The sequence below is a fragment of the Solanum tuberosum genome, unplaced genomic scaffold (assembly GCF_000226075.1).
Source record: "Solanum tuberosum cultivar DM 1-3 516 R44 unplaced genomic scaffold, SolTub_3.0 scf00046, whole genome shotgun sequence".
In the NCBI taxonomy this organism is placed as follows: Eukaryota; Viridiplantae; Streptophyta; class Magnoliopsida; order Solanales; family Solanaceae; genus Solanum; species Solanum tuberosum.
In genome coordinates, this window is record NW_006238971.1 from 987,589 (window position 1) to 1,005,184 (window position 17,596).

Here is a 17,596-nt window from a genome sequence, read left to right on the forward strand (position 1 = left end):
ATTAATATTACAATAATAATTATTGATTTCTTTTTCTATACATCTAATACGGATAAACTTTACTTAATTTATCCACACTCGATCTATTAATTTTATTCTTATATGACTTGATAATATATATAACTTAAACTCGTAACTGAACTAATATTAGTAGTAAATAAAAAAGATGTTTTATAGCAAGTGGAAGAGTTGTATTTAAGCACATACACCACTCTCTACATATCATCCACTCCCTCCCTATCTCTCTCTATATCTATATCTATATCTATATATATCTCTATATGTATATGTGTATACACATAAAAACAATTAAACATTTGTGTACCCTCTACCATTTTTTGATTATTGTGTAAAACAAAGGGTGGAGAAAATATAGTTTGGTACATTATTGTCCCCTCTGGTGCTGGTTCTTGCAAAAAAATTTGTTGGTGGGGTGAGTTTTTCTTGTTTTCAGATACCCATTATGTTATTGGATAGAAATTAAAGACTAAAAATTTGATGTATTCTTGTTTTGCAGTGGCAATTAAGGGTGAAGATTTTGTTGTTGCAAGAATCAAATCTGGAGTATTAAAAGATAGAATCTTTGCAAGTTTTAGTGAAAAGGGTGTTGGTTGATTTGGGGGTTGAATGGTGTAAATCAAAATTAGGATTTGTCGTAGAGGAGAGAAAAATGGGATCTTATCAACTAATTAGAGAGAAGAAAGATGCAAGATTAAGATGGGATCCACAACAAGGGGATGTTATAGTTGAAGGAGAAGGGAAGAATTTATCTTTATCTCCTAGGATTGAGGTTATTACAAGTGATGCAACAAGTAATAATAATGATTTAGAGTTGTCTTTTCAGAAATCACCGACATCTCCTTTGTCTACATTGCCTAAATCTAGTGGTGATCATGGTGGACCTCATTTTCGTAAGTCTAAGAGTGGAGGGAGTGCTCGTCTTCTTTCTCTTGACATTTTTCGAGGGATCACTGTTGCGGTAATTTCTCATATGATTCAGTTTTAGTTGAATGATTCAATGTTTATTCTCCTTTCTATCATCACTTGTCTATACTAAGGTAGTGTTAAGATCTACTTGTGTGATTACACTAGGATGTTTGTTCATTCAATGTGAATATAATTAATTGTCTCTGTGGATTTGCTGATCCTGAAAATTTTCTTGTTTTTGTGTCTTGTCTATTTTTAGTTTCTTTCTTTTGGGTAATTTCTCATCTGTTCTGTTTTTAACAAAAATGTTGAATTTTTTGTTAAAGTCCAAGTCCATATTACCAGCTTCAGAGAACTAATTTTGGCATTCAGTCTTAGATGAAGATTCAATGGACATATTGTTGTCTTTTTCTATCTCTGTGGAATTCCATATTCTCGCTATTTTGTTGTTTGGTGGCGATGTTTTTGACTCTTCTCTGTTTTCCATTTCTTTCCTTTGGCGTTTTCTTGTGTCAGAATTCTTTGCATTTCAGTAAAGTTCACAGCTTTTTTCCTCCAAATTTGTCATTTGTTAATGTTGATTGTTCCAAGAGAACAACTACTACATAGATACGATTTACAAGTTACAACTGGCTCATTATTCTTTGACTTGTGTATTAAGTTGTTTTGACTTGTAAAAATATGAACTGTAGTTGAAAGAAAAGACAGGGACTTGGGTGGTGATTAAGGCTTAAGGATGTTTTCACTTTTAAGCATAATTTTAATCTGAGAAACACGCTCCACATACCTCATTTCATCTTGTAAAGTATATGCAAATATTATACAAAAACTGATGACATTGTGATGGTTCAAGCCTAAATGGCTTCAAGAAAAAGGCCTTATGTTTCAATCGAATCATCCTGTTTTGGTGCCAAATAGTTGTGGGGAAACGAGGACAATGTACCATTTCGGGGATACAAGATATGGATGAGAAAATGGGATTAAAGGAGATGGAACTGAACAAGGCTTACCAGACAAGGATGCTATTCTTATGTAGGTTTAAAAATGTCTTATCATGTAGAATTTATTTATTACAAAAAGGGAAATATGACAGTAGTTCTTCTTTGTGCGCATGTGAAGGAGGGACTAGGGAGTAAGATTGCCTGTTTGTTGTTTATGTGAAACTAATTCAAACCTGAATGAGCAATTTGGTTCTTTTCCTTAAAATGTATCATCTTATTCTCTCTTGGTTCTGGTACACTTTCTGCAGTTAATGATATTCGTGGAATACGCTGGTGGAATTTATCCTGCTATCAATCATTCACCATGGGATGGTATAACCCTGGCAGATTTTGTCATGCCATTTTTCCTCTTCATTGTTGGAGTGTCGCTTGCACTTGCGTACAAGGTAAATATGCTTTAAACAAATTTCAGATTATTTAACTATGTTTTGTTGCTGGATTTGTTTATTTGCAGTTGTCTTGGGGGCAGAGAGCTTTCTCTTTTTGAAACCAATATAGATATTGGTTTTATAGCAAATTTTATCTCTAGTATCTATGCAATTTGTATCAAGCTGTGAATCAAGATATGAAGGACACTTTCATGATTTTATATTGGTTGAGCTGTTTTTGTAAGCCATTGTATTGAAGTTTCAGATGTTTTTGCTTCTTGTGCTTATAGAAATTCTTTTGGGTTATACAGAACATGCCCTGCAGACTGACTGCGACTGGAAAAGCAATTCACCGCGCGCTTAAGCTTCTCATCCTTGGACTCTTTCTTCAAGGTGCTCTTCTTTTAGTCATCTGTCTAACTTTACCTTGCAACAGCTGTTTATTAGTTTTTCATGCAGTGGCAAAATATTAGATTGATCTATTGGCAAGTATGACACTTACGTGCTTTCTCCCTCTCTAAACAGGAGGCTATTTTCATGGTGTCAAAAATCTAACTTATGGTGTGGACATTGAGAGAATCAGATGGATGGGTATATTGCAAGTATGAAGCCACCATATTCTTTTGTGTTTTATATTATGTTGTGTATTTCTCTTGTTGTTCAAGTGGATATTTCTTTTTAACTTTTTTTTTCTTTTTCTTCCCCAGAGAATTGCAATATCATTTTTGTTGGCAGCAATGTGTGAAATCTGGCTCAAGGGTGATAATAAAGTCAATTCAGGACAATCTTTGTTGAAGAGATACCATCAACAATGGTGAGTTCCGAGTCTTTTGACCATTCGTTCCAATAAAGATTATTTAAACTATTCGTCACTTAGCGGTAATCGTTACTAACTTCTTTCATCAATATGTTTTGCTTACCTTGAGCATAACATATTATTGACAAAAATTTAAATTAGTACAAGATCAGCTTGATTTGAAATTGAAACTTTGGTTGTGTTCAAAAGATGGTCCTCAGTCTGAAATGTTTTGTAGTCTAGTACTCCCTCCGTCCCATTTTATGTGAGGTAGTAGTTTGACTCGGCATGGAGTTTAAGAAAGAAAGGAAGACTTTTAAAACTTGTGGTCCTAAATGAATGATAGAAATTTGTGTAGCTGTAAATCATTTCATTAAGGGTAAAATAGACATTTTAAAGTTAAATTGTTACTTAATATAGAAATGTGTCATTCTTTTTGGGACTGACTAAAAAGGAAAGTAAGTCGCATAAATTGGGACAGAGGGAGTATTAAAGTAACTATATTGCAAAATGTTGGCGTGATATGGAGAAGGTTTGATTCCAAATGGCTAGACAATACTAATATGTGGTTATTTTCAACGATCAAAAAACTAATGTGTGTATTCTGTTCAAATAAGGTGTAGGAATTTTAACAACATGATCTTTTAAACAATATGCCCTGCCCATAGGGTGGTAAGTACCTAGTCCTCATGGTGTACCATCAGGATTGGAGATGATACATAAAAAATATGGACAATGACACCTTTTAGCTTATTGTAGTGATAAATAGAGTGAGTCTGTAAAGTAATAGGGTCAAGGATGCCAAAAGCTGAGTCTATGTAAAGATTGCTCTGCTCGATGCGAGTGTGTATGCGTGATGGTGAGAGAGAGCTAGGTTTCTTGTATGTGGAAACAGTGCCATCCTGAAATTCCTTTAAATGGTCTGTGCTGACTGCTGATAGCTGCAGTAACTCCTAGTCTCGACATCAGAAGGTAACTCCTTCAGTTATTGAATCTTCACTGTCACTAGTGCTTCGGATATCTCATGTGTCAGCATCCTGAGGGTGAGAAAAATATGAGAGTTTTCTCAGGCATGGCAATGGAATCTTGAAATACGAAGGAGCTCCATTAGCATGTTCAATGAGTGTCTTGGTAAGGGGAACAGTGGGGTGCGAGAAATCACATATATGTGTTAATCTCACTGGATAAATGGTGAACTTGTAATCTTATGATTCTGCATGTTAAATAGCCTACCCTTCTGGGATGGCATCTATGGTAGAAATCTGTTTCAATTGGCAAATGTGTTAAGACTGCAAATCAGAGATGGAGGTAGAGTAGTGGGTACAGGTTCAGCAAAACCCATTAGCTTTGGTTCGAACTTTGTATTCGTCTTAAAAAAAGTCATTATGTATAGATATTAATTTAGAACCCAGTAACTTCATGGGAAGTTTTTAATTATCAGATAGAGGTGCAAACTAGTAATTTTGTTCCCTTGAAAAGGGAAATCAAACGGATAGTGATGAACCATGGATTATTTAATGTCGGAATATTCGTAGGGGGATATCCATGGAAGAACAAGATACTGCAATTTGTCTGATTTTTTTTTTTTTGTTTTTGTCTTATATAGCTGCAAATGTGGTGCATTTTGAACTTTTTCTAAAGCTTCATGCTTCTGTCAATTTTTTTAATGTTAGAATGCTTAATCTGCATTATTCTCAAAAACAAGAAAACAATGCTTAATCTTCACTCTCCTGTTTAATCATATTTCCTTTTTCTCCCTCCATTTTTGTTTCTCCAGGGCCATGGCTATAATGGTTACTGCTTTATACCTTTCTTTGTTCTACGGTTTATATGTTCCTGACTGGGAATATCAGATGCCAATGGACATATCTTCTTCAGAAGCAAAGATATTCACAGTAAGTTGTTCACTGCAATTAGTTGTCTATTTAAGTTTTCCTTGAAAGGTCTGGGATGACATCCCGTTTTACAAATGGAAATGATGAGTTTTGTTTTTTTTTGAGAATGAGGAAATGATGAGTTTTGTTAACATGACTATGTTCCCTTTGAAGGTGAAATGTGGTGTACGGGGAGACAGTGGACCAGCATGTAATGCTGTTGGAATGATTGACCGAAAAATATTGGGTATTCAACACTTATATGAAAGAGCCATTTATGGACGATCAAAAGTATTCTTCCTCCCTTAGTATTTCAAAGTTTCTCTTTCTGTTACTTTCCATTTTCAGCATTCCTTGATATTCAAACGTTTTGATTGTTTTCTTGACAGGAATGTAGTGTCAACTCCCCTAACAACGGTCCCCTTCCTCTAGATGCTCCATCATGGTGTCAAGCCCCTTTCGACCCAGAAGGACTTTTGAGGTCTGTTATTGATACCTCAATATCTTTTGTTATTTGTCAGAAACTTATAATGTGTCTCAAAATAAAGCCCCTTTCCTTTGTTACTCTCTTATCTTTGGTTGGAATTTGTCAATTAAGCTCATTTGACTTTGTTGTAGCTCATTGATGGCTATTGTAACTTGCTTCGTTGGTTTGCATTACGGACACATCATTGTTCATTTCAAGGTAAACATTTTCTGCATTCTCGTTTTGTATATTCTTTTTTTCCCTTGGATGAGAAGCTCACTTATTTTGTTGCTCCGCATCCTAATGTGTTCCAGGATCATAAAGTTAGAATTCAGCAATGGTTGGTACCATCCTCTTGTCTCGTACTGTTGGGTGTAACATGTGATTGCCTCGGTAAGCTTTTCTTTTAAATTTCTGTTCCTTTTCATGCTATACATCTTAGAGCTTTGTTTTATCATAGAGAGCAAATATACAGAGTATTAACTTCTCTTTTTTATTTACTTCATTTAGGGATGCACGCAAACAAGGTTTTGTACTCCTTCAGTTATATGTGTATTACTGCTGGCTCTGCTGGCTTTCTCTTCACTGCAGTCTATATGATGGTTAGACACTATTCATCCCTTTTTAGTCTTTCCTTGAACATTATCTGAACATGCTTGGTCTGTCTACTAAGGCAAAGCTTCGGAGTTCCATTTTGGTATCTGATTTTATCTTGACTTGCTTCTCCTAGAACTTAGTTTCGAACCTTGTGCTATTGACCCTCAGGATTTCTTGGTTCAATGCTTGAAACTTGGTGGAAAATATAATTTAAAGAATAAGTTTGGTATTTCGCATATATTTGGCTTTACATATCAAAAGTTTTTTTCTTCTTCTTAAAACTCCATTGTCAACGAGTCAAGATTTAATATAAGAAGTTTCTTTGTCGGAAAGCTTCAGATATACAAGTAGCTATGTCTAGTGGCCGAACAAGGATTTCCACTAAGGAGATTCAAAATATAAAGAAGGGTTCAATATCCACTATATATATATAAGAAATAATTTTGACCTTGTATATATAGTGTACTTTTTCAACGAACCCCTTCTGCTACCCTAGTTCCTCCCATGGCAATATGATTTTGAGACAGTTTGATCTTTTTTTCGTCGTAGTTTACCTTTTCAAGGCTAGTTGCTGTCAAAAACTGCAGCCATGCTAGGGGTTGGTAAATAAGTCAATTCTTTTGTTACATAGCTAAAAGCTTTGTTCTTTCTATAGGTTGATGTGTGGGGCTATAGACACTGGACCACAATACTGAAATGGATGGGAACGAACGCGTTGCTGATTTACATTCTTGTATCGTGCAACATCCTGCCCGTTCTTTTGCAGGGATTCTACTGGAGGCGGCCTGAAAATAATATTGTCAGTACATGCTTAGACTCTTACACATTATCCATTTCGATATCTTTCATTAGTTTCCTCTAACTATACATTCCATTTTTGGCAGCTCACGATGATTGGTGTCGGACCTAAGAAGTAGCAGAGAGCAATAACCGGCATGCTGAGGCGCTAAAGCATTTATCACCAATGCTTGATAATTTTTTCGCGGAATGAAATCTTCAGAGCGAGCTTAGTACGAGGCAAAAATCTCTCCATCTTACGCGTGACACTCTCTATATGTAAATTTATGTATATGTATAATTGGCTTGCGAGTGCACGAAACACACACACACGTCATATTTTATTAGCTCGTCGATCTATTGACAGAAACGCGGTTTTTATGAATGAGAAATCTGCTCATAGAAGCAGCAGAGGTATTACCTCAGGACAATGAAGATTTTCTCTTTGGTAAACTGCAGTAGTTAGTTTTTAGGTCCAGTGAGATTGGCTTTCATCACACACTACTTCTTGCTGTATTAATATCAGACTAGTTGAGGTCGGTTATATGAATCCTCCATTTATCTACTTTTCTATATTCATGTTCGATATGGCCTGTAGGCGGGGAGTTCAGTATTCGAGAGATTCATCGTACGTATACTAGTAGTTTCATTGGTCGTCAACATTTTGCAATAACATCTGTCCCAATTTAGGTGACAAATAATTTAACTTTAAAATTTCTATATATAATTCAATTGATGTCTACGTATAGTCCAATGTAATGTCATTTTGAACACTACTATAATTTATAAATATTACAACAAAATACACAGTGTAGTTTCACAAAGAGGGGTTTCAAAAGGGTAAAATATACATAAATTTTATTCCTATCTTAGGGCATCTCCAACCCAAGTGTAAATCAACTCCAACCCACTGCACTACATTTTACACCAAAAAGGAATATTTTTTTCTCTTCGTTATTATATTATTATTTCTTATTTCATGTATATTTTCTTATTTCATAAAACAAATTCTTTCTAAAATATTCACCATATACAATTCATATTATTTTCATTTACAGTCGTTTAATATAAAATTATTTTATACCATAATAATTTATAGTAGAATTAACATAAATTTAATTTTTTTAAAAAGTCATATATAGAAAAGTTAATTTATAAAAAAAAGTTATCTTTTATATATAAAATTAATATTATAAAAATATTACACAAAAAATAATTAAATATACAAGAGATTTAATTAAAACATACAATTTATATAATGTTTAATTAAAAGTTTTGTATAACGAAATAATATTAAAATATTCAATAAAGTGAATTGGTGTGATGAATAGTGTTACACCAAATTTGGTGCAACATTATTCACACACCAAAATGGTGTAAAATTTGGTGTTGGATTGGAGCTCCAAAACACCAAATTTTACACCAAATAAGGATTTGGTGTTGGGTTGGAGATGGTCTTAGGGGTAGAGAGGTTGTTGTTGATATACCTTCGGTTCAAAGAAAAACGATCTAGTAACAAAAATAGAAGAAAAAATAGATAGTAACATATAAAAATTATAACAAAACAATAGGATAAATAGAAATATAAAAAATACCATATAGAGTAATAAAAGTCAAAGAACACGAAATTACAGGCACATTAATACCAATCCACACCAATTTATGTAACAAATAGTTACATAACACGAAACTACACTATAATGTATAAAAAATAAGTCTTATTAATTTATATATAGAATCTAAGTTGAAAAGTAGGTGCATATTAATACCAACCACGACCAATTTATGTAAAGACAAAATTAGTTGAACAATAAATATCTCAAAGTTAATATAGTGATGAAATAGTAGGAAAGTAGAAGTTTATTCATTTACTAAATCCCAAGTCTTTAACAAAAAAAAAGGTTTAAAAAGGTGCTCCCTGGTAGGTAGTTTAAAATTTTAAACTAATTTTTAAATAATACATCACAAAATCTGAACTAACTTTCTTCAAGTTAACTGAATAGATATTATCCGTTAGGGGGTTGTTATTCCCACTTTAAATAATAATATGGGGTAAATTGGTTAGCTCTAACGATCTTAAAATGTGAACTCATTATATTTAAATTATAAATTCACCTCCAAGTGAATCCTTCATTCATAATCATAGGTTTTGGGTTCAAGTCTTGAATATGGAAAAAATCACGGTATTGGTACTTGGTAGGTAACACTTGCGTTTAATTATAGGCCTTACATAAAACATCCAAATCAATCGAAGCCTCAATACAAGTACCAAACACCAAATAATTTTAAAAAAAATAAATAGTAGATGATAGTGCTACTTTCCTTCTTGAATAAATAAAAATAAATTATTATTATTATTATTATTGAAATGTTATAGTAGACTTGCTACACACAATATTACACCCTTCATGCTCAATTTTTTAAAAAATATTATCATATTCGTATCGAATCCTCTAAAATGCATAATTTTTACAGAATCAGACACATGCTTAATAATATTTTTAAAAAATCCGAAGTTAATTTTTGTTTCATGAATTCCTTGGAACATCTCTATTCCTCTTGCACTCTTTTGGCATTGTAGAGAACCTCTTTTTATCAGTACAATAGTTATAAATTGTATACTTATCCCTAACTCTTCTCAAAAGTCTCCATTGAGTTGTGTCCAAATCTTGAAATTCCTTTTGATCCCACCAACTTTTGCCTTGATTGGCACAAAACTTGGCATTCACAGAAGATTCACAACCATCAATGTGAAAGCCTTTGTATGAGGCAACAAAGGGTGCATTTGACCAATCAATTTTTTCAAGTCCACCTCTTGTTGCCCAATCATCTGCCTCCCATAGACTTGAGTATATCTTCATTGGTTGGTCAAATGGGAATTTGATACCTAAGTTCTTGTTGTTCTTGAACACTCTTATGGGATACTCATCCACAAAGAACCTGATGTTAAATAGACGGATTGAATTAAACTTGAATAGATTAAAATATATTACAAAAAACTTATAAATAATCATGCATTTTTTCATCCTTATATTTGAAAAATAGTCAATGTCTTACGGTTTCAAAAATCATAAGAGAAATTAAGAGCAAGATAATGATCTAAAATTTCACTTGTGGTATATGAAACTTTAAGATAATAGCTGGTTTTTTTTTAAAACAACCAAAAAGTAGTTAGTAAATGCTATTTCTACGTCAAAACAAGTCAAACTAATAAATTGTCATGATTTAACATGCCTAAGGTTTATTTGGATCAAAATAGTTCAAATAACGATCATAACTTAACCCTCCTAGCCTGACCTAACTTCACCTCCTTTTTTATGTTGTCTTTTTGAGGAAAAAAAAAGATGAAACTCTGACATTTTCTTAAATTATTATCTTAATTTTTTTAGATTTATATAATTCTCAATCTTCAAATTTTGAGTTTGTAAACTTGGGTTTGGGTTATATTTTGACTCAATGTTTGATGAGTCAATTCAAGTTCAACCCATTATGTTAAATTAATAAACGATCATAATTCAATTCATTTAAACTTGAACAGGTTCAACCTTTGAAATGTTAAATCCCTTAATAAAGATCGTTTCATTCTAAATAGACTCTATATAACACAAATCTGAATTAATTAAACAATTTTCGGATATCAAATGATCATAAAAAATTACTTACACAATTTGGTAAAGATTCCACAAGACAGAGTAAGTGTGATAATCTTTTGTTGGATCAAACCATAAGTAAATCCTTTGCTCTTTGTCACCTTTCCCTCCCGTGTATACATTTGTTTGTAAAATGTATGGTTCTCCTGTTTTATTCCCCAAGAACTCAAAGTCTATTTCATCATGTTCTGAATTTTGAGAAGACAACTGCATACACACAAAGTAATTCACATCGTCAGAATAAATTCTAGATTTTAACTTTATAGATTCGGAAATTTTTGTACCTATGTAATATGTTTTTAACATATATATTTCTCAGACCCAACATTTTGAAATTATATTGAATATACTATTGTTATTGTTATATATAGTGTAATGAGACAAAGTTAGATTTGCTTGAATCCGGTTTCAAATATAGTTTTTTGGCCGTAAAACCTACAAAGAAGCCAATCGATGGTCTTTCGTGGATCGTGGCAGTGACACAAAATTTTGTGCAAGTAGTATCGGATTATTATTTTGTTAGAAGCTATGTTAACTTACTATCATCAGGGGGCGGAGCTACATTTGCTCGAGGGGTGTCGCTAGGAAATTATATTGTATAAATAGGTCAAATTTTATTTTTATAGTCACATATATATTAGTGTTGACGCTTCTTGATACATGTTCAATCCTAGCTAGCAACATTGTTATAATTTTTTGATACCCCTAAATAAAAAATTCTAGCTTTACCACTGACTATCATACCTTTACATTATAACAAAATGTATGTTGTATAGTTTATATAGTCGATTCCAACTAATTTAAGATCGAAATACAATGAATTAACTATTAGTATATGTTATTGACTTACGTAGAAAGCAGTGACTGTGCCTGCAGAATCACCAGCAACCATCTTTATGTGCATAGCAAAGTGCCCAAATAGATAAGATCCTTTTGACTGAAAGCCAGTACCTATATGCCCCAACACAAATTCAAAATCAGAAGCATTAACATAAAAAGTAACAATTTTTGAAAGAAAAAAAAAGTATATGTTAAAGTTAATAATAATAGTAGTATCCAAAGTTAAGTCAAGATTGTTCTACGGAAACTATAACCAACAACAACATACTCACTATAACCTCGCGGTCCGAAAAAGGTTGTGGTTTATACGCAACCTTACCCTTTACTTTGTGAAGATGGAGAGATTGTTTTCGATAGACCCTCGACTCAGGTAAAACATAACAAAAGAAATTATGTATGTAAAACAAATAAAGTAGTAGAGAACAAGTCATGCCGAAAACAATGCAAAGATCAAGATTAACAACAATAAATAATACGATTAATGACTTCCAGCATACCAAATACAACCAATGGAACATTAAAGGTAGTGTATACACAACCTTACCCCTTACCTTGTGAAGACGGAGAGATTGTTTCCGACAGACCTTCGATTCAAGTAAAACATAACCAAAAAAATCACGCATGTAAAACAAATAAAGTAGTAGAGAAACTAGTCATGCTGAAAGCAATGCAAAGATCAATATTAAGAACAACAAATAATACGATTAATGACTTCAATCGTACCAAACACATTTGATGAAAAATAAAATGTTACCGGTGCGGTTATCGAGGGAGAGCTGGATCTCAGAGCCACCATTCAAATATTTGATGTGATCAAAAGCCCAACTAGGCTCATAATTTCTTCCAAATGGGACATCAATTGGCTTATTGGGCTTAGCTCCCATTGATCCTCCTATTAACACACACAACACCAACATCATCATCCATTTGAAGCCCATAATGTTTCTATTATTTTCGAGTTGATGAGTAGAAATCGAGTATAAAGAAAATCTCTAACGTTAGCTATAAATTATACGAATTGAAATGTTGTTACGACTTTCAAATCAAGACTGAGAAAACTCAATTAATAAAGAGCATTCTTTAAAATGAATAGAATCCTACTAAGAGAATTTATTTATTTTTTGGTTTGGGATGAGAAAATGTACTAATTCTATGCCATTATATATAGTATAGATACTCTAACGTGGAAGTTACTGCAACTTTGACAGTCCTAAAACTAGCTGGCCAATTAATTCTTTCGTAATAAGTGATTTTAAGGAGCCGTGGTGGGGTATATGCGATGGCACAATCAGAAATTTGATGAAGAGTGAGCAATTTTTTTTTTCCAGTTATGTAAAGAAGTGCAAAATTAAATATATTTATAATAGTTACATTTTAACCTCTATACATCACAGAATTTTTCAATGAAGGATATGCACGAAACCATCCTTCACCTATGATGGTTCCGCCCATGAGTATAGGATAGACAAAATTATCTCGACCTCATGAATTTGGATGTCGTATACGTTAATAACAAATTTCATTATTTTAATATAAATGACGCGATAGATAATTTTGAGATTAATTAATTAATACCTCTGATCAAATACAAAATAAATTTATTTTATTTCTTATCACAGAGTTATTATTTTTATTCACCGCACCAAACAACAAGTATTTGGTATACCCAGTAAGAACATCACTTAATAGCATATAAATTTAAAAGTGGCACTCAAGGTATCATCTGAGATCTCAAATACAAATACTATAAGAGATAAAAAAAACAAAATAAATCACGCACAACAATTTTTTAAAAATGAAAATTAACTTATAAAATTAGTCGAAATACATTTAAACCGACCCAACATCACAATTATAAAAATTAATTATAGTCACAGGATTCAAGAGGCATAATTAATGATGAATTGATAATGTAATTAATTGTATCTCGAAAGTCTCCAATGGTCAATGACTAGCATTGCACTCACGTGCACATGTTATTACACAAAATTTAAATCATACTATCTCCATTTCATATTAATTTAATTTTTGAGATATTTTTTTATTTTTTAAATTAACTTAATTGTTCAGTTTTCAAGATTACTTTAGAGTGTTCTTCCAATTTTACCCTTCATTAATTAGTATTAGAATTAGTGATTAATTAATATTTAGTTATTTTAATCATAAATTTGATAATAATTAATAAGGGTAAAAATAGAAAACTATGTTCAATTTATGTCTTAATCTACTTTTCTTAAAGAGTGTGAAACACCTCAAAAATTAAATTAATATGGAATGGAGGGAAGTATAAATTTTGAGTTATTAGGTTTTAAGTTAATTTTTGAGGCATTTTCCATTTTTCAAATTAACTTCATTGTTCAGTTTTCAATACTACTTTTAGAGTATTCTTTCAATTTTACCCTTCATTAGTTAGTATTGGAATTAATGATTAATTAATATTTAGTTATTTTAATCATTAATTTGACAATAATTAATAAGGGTAAAAATGGAAAACTATGTTCAATTTATGTCTTAATCTACTTTTCTTAAAGGGTGTGAAACACCTCAAAAATTAAATTAATATGGAATGGAGGGAGTAATATTTTATAGGAAAAATCCTTTTGGCCAGAAAATTTGGTCAGAATGGTATTTTATCTATTTGAACATTTTTATCTTTTTAACTTTAATATCTTTTAATTAAAATATGGAAAAAGATCATTTTATTTTAAAATAAAAAAGATATTATAGACTTTTTAAATTTCTGACCAAATTCTGGCCAAATTTTCTGGCCATTTAGCATTATCCTATTTTATACATATAAATTCTTACTTTTCGCCCTAATTGCTACCACTAAAAGGTACTCCCTTTGTCCCTAATTATTTGTCAACTTTTGAATTGACACACTTCTTAAGAAAATAATGATTGATATAGTGAGTTTACCATTTTATTCCTATTAATTATAAAGTGGATGAATTAAAAATTTAAATTTTTAAGAAGTTCTATCTTTTTCAAACTAATTAATTGAGAGTATAATATGTAAAAATAATTTGTCCTTTCTTGATTTGTCAAAATGAACAAGTAATTAGGGACAACTATAAAAGAAAAAGTGGACAAATAATTAGGGATAGAGAGAGTCTATACTTTTAACCAAAGTTTTCCACATGACATGTGCCAAGTCTGGCAATAGTTGTAACCAAGGCACATGATCAGGCAACTATATATTATACATAGAATTATTACAGTAGGACATAATTAATTATAATCACATTTAATTAAGTGCATAATATATCAGAGAGCTTTCTCCCACTTCATAATTAGTTTGGGAATATCCATAAAAAATATAGTTTTCTATTTAATGCAGCATCATGGATGCAAATATCATTGGCCAACTAATTATACCAACAACACATATCACATGAACACAAATATTTATATATATCTATGCATTGATGTAATGAATCCACGCTGAGGTGTCATAGTGTATATTATTTGCGGATCACATAATTTTGATTAATGAGAGAGATAAAGGTTTGTAGATAAATCCTAGAGTCTAAAGGTCGGTTCAAATTGAACAGAATCAAGACAAAATATTTGAAATGCAAGTTCAATAATGATATAACACATGAGATTGAAGTGGAAGCGAGACTCTATACTTAGGTCGTCATTCAAAAGAAAGAAACTTTTAAGTATCTTCAATCGATTATCTAAAGTAACAAAAAGATTGACTAGGATGTCACACATCGTACTATTTTGAACAAGGCATAATAAATAAAATTGAGACTTGAATATGAAATCTTGTGTTATAAAAACATACAACCAAGACTTAAAAAGGCAATCTTATACAATAATAATTAGACTGACTAGGTTGTATGGAAGCTAACCTAACTTGTAATTGGCAAGTTGCTCTTTGCAACGGTCACATGATTAACATAAAATAAAGTGACATTATTATCTTAACACGAAAATAAGTGTTTTAGTCCATCAATATATGCCTAATTAAAACAGCAAGAAAGTAATTAATGAGATACTCCCTCCGTTCAATAATAATTGTCCACTATATTATTTTGGAATGCTCAACAATACTTGTTCATTTTATGAAATCAATGAATAATTTTACACTTGTTCCTAATATACCCTTATCATTAATTATAGTCATTTCTCTATTACATTTTTTAAGACATTGTATTTATTACTCCCTTTGTCCCTAATTATTTGTTCACTTTTGAATTGACACGCCTATTAAGAAAACAATACTTGACATATTGAGTTTACCATTTTACTCCTATTAATTATAAAGTGGATGAATTAAAAACTTGAAATTTTCAAGAATTTCTACATTTTTCAAAGTAATTAATTGATGGTCTAATATGTAAAAAAGATTTATAATTTTTTGATTTGTCAAAATGGACAAATAATTAGGAACAGAGGGAGTATATTCAAAGGATAATATAGTAAACTTACCCTTCTATTTATAGTTGTTTAAGAAGTTGTGCAAAGTCAATAATGAAGATATATTGTTGAACAAAGGGAGTAAAAGATGGATTAATTTATGGATTAATTAAAGAACATCTTCATGTGCTAGTGTGACATTTGCTTCAACCAATTAATTAAGCATTAAAATGGCATCAATTAATTAATACTCCATCATTATCTTTTCTGCAATTAGAAGGTTCATAATTCCAGAGTGCTAATTATTTACTTGAAGTCTTAACTATATGCAACATAATTTATGTGTTGCCAGAAATTAATTTTCCTAGATAGTCATCAGGGAAATTACCTAGGAATATCATTTATGTTTGTTTTAGGACTATAATATCACCCAACTTTACCTATTTTTCTCAAAATATACTTGACACAATAAATACATTATCTCTTTCCTACTAGGATGTCATGCCACATTATTTCTTTTCTTTTTTTATTATTATTATTAACAATTTTTAAATTTTTTTTAGACAATCCATATATATCCAGTAAAAAAAATTTACATAAGGAACTGTAATATGAGCTCCTCCGATTCTTCAAGAAAATATATGGCTTCCTCCGGTTCTTCAAGGAATAAATTAACGAATTTGCATAAGGAACTGTCTCCTGAGCCGCTGTATACCTTTTATGTCGACCAAAGAAATCGCCACGATGTAAAATTCAAGTTTTCTTTTGATTCTTTTATTTTTGAAGTGTAAATTGTGAAATAATTTGAATACTTAACATGATATTGGAGTAATTTTCTTAAAATTTAGGGATTTTTTGCTTGCTTGTTTTTTAATCGGATATTTCTATTGTTTAAATCTGCCTAAGCTTTGAACAAATGTTTATAGTTTGTGTAAAAATCTTTTTTTTACCATGAACAAGAAACCTTTGATTTTTTACCGTGAACAAGCAACAGATGTTTATAGTTTGTGTAAAAATCAATGTTCCTAATATCTAGTTTATCTCTAAATAATCAACTAAATTTATTGTTTCTTCATCAGCTTCAAGTAACTAGTTTAATTTTTCCTCGACAGCAAGACTAAATTTTTGTATGGATATAACGGCAAATACTCATAAATGAAACATAGGATAAAGATTTTCGCTATAAAATTGAAGTAACTAGATTTTCATAGAGAATGTATTAATGCTCTCTTATAGATACATTAAACAAAGCTGTCATTTAAAGAATAAAAAAAATATTATTAATAAATTAAAAAATGTGACATGGCATCCTAGTAGGAGAGAGATAATGTATTTTTTGTGTCAAGTATATTTTGAGGAAAATAGGCAAAGTTAGGTGATATTGTAGTGCTAAAACAAACATAAGTGTATTCCTAGGTAATTTCTTAAACATGGGTGACTATCTAGGGAAATTACTCCTATATGCAACATAATTTATGTGTTGTCAGAAATTAATTAAAATGGAGGTCCCACACGGAAGAAAAATGACAGTCTGATAAACTAAATTTTCACTATGCACGAATTCATCCCATAACCTTTTATTATCGCGACAAAAGGAATGGTATCTCAAGCATCTGATATCTCTATTCGATTAACTTTCATTATTGAGTTAGCCACATGCAATAGTACCTACAATAAGGGTCATATGGTAAAACTTCGTTTAAAAAAGATGTGGTAAGAAAGAAATTGACTAGGTCGAAGTTATTCCATCTATGAAATTCAATGGAATCTAGAGAGATCATGTCTTCAATTAAGGCTGGGCACCGGACTGGAATGGGACCACCGGACCGGAACGAATCGGTACCGGACCGAAACGGGACGGTTTGACCGGGTTGTTGATCGGTATCGGGATGAACCGGACCGGAACTATCGGGATGGAGGCTCAGTTCCGTC

At 31.5% G+C, this 17,596-nt stretch overlaps 2 protein-coding genes across 2 annotated transcripts; one reads left to right on the forward strand and one right to left on the reverse strand.

Annotated features, from left to right (window-relative positions):
* The first annotated feature begins 216 nt into the window (after window positions 1-216).
* Window positions 217-7,385, forward strand: LOC102588857 (heparan-alpha-glucosaminide N-acetyltransferase). The gene is made up of 14 exons (XM_006343434.2): window positions 217-433; window positions 518-979; window positions 2,177-2,314; window positions 2,608-2,689; window positions 2,822-2,898; window positions 3,004-3,110; window positions 4,870-4,987; window positions 5,141-5,257; window positions 5,356-5,447; window positions 5,585-5,651; window positions 5,747-5,825; window positions 5,943-6,034; window positions 6,685-6,828; window positions 6,914-7,385. Exons 2-14 carry the CDS (start codon window positions 671-673, stop codon window positions 6,944-6,946), a joined length of 1,455 nt encoding a protein of 484 aa, XP_006343496.1. The 5' UTR covers window positions 217-433; window positions 518-670; the 3' UTR covers window positions 6,947-7,385.
* Window positions 7,386-9,304: 1,919 nt separating this feature from the next.
* Window positions 9,305-12,411, reverse strand: LOC102594633 (xyloglucan endotransglucosylase/hydrolase protein A-like). Its single transcript, XM_006343445.2, has 4 exons — window positions 12,051-12,411; window positions 11,307-11,407; window positions 10,470-10,663; window positions 9,305-9,746 (listed from the first exon to the last, which is right to left on the reverse strand). The coding sequence occupies exons 1-4, from the start codon at window positions 12,232-12,234 to the stop codon at window positions 9,335-9,337; spliced, it is 891 nt and encodes a 296-aa protein (XP_006343507.2). The 5' UTR covers window positions 12,235-12,411; the 3' UTR covers window positions 9,305-9,334.
* Between the last annotated feature and the right edge of the window lie 5,185 nt (window positions 12,412-17,596).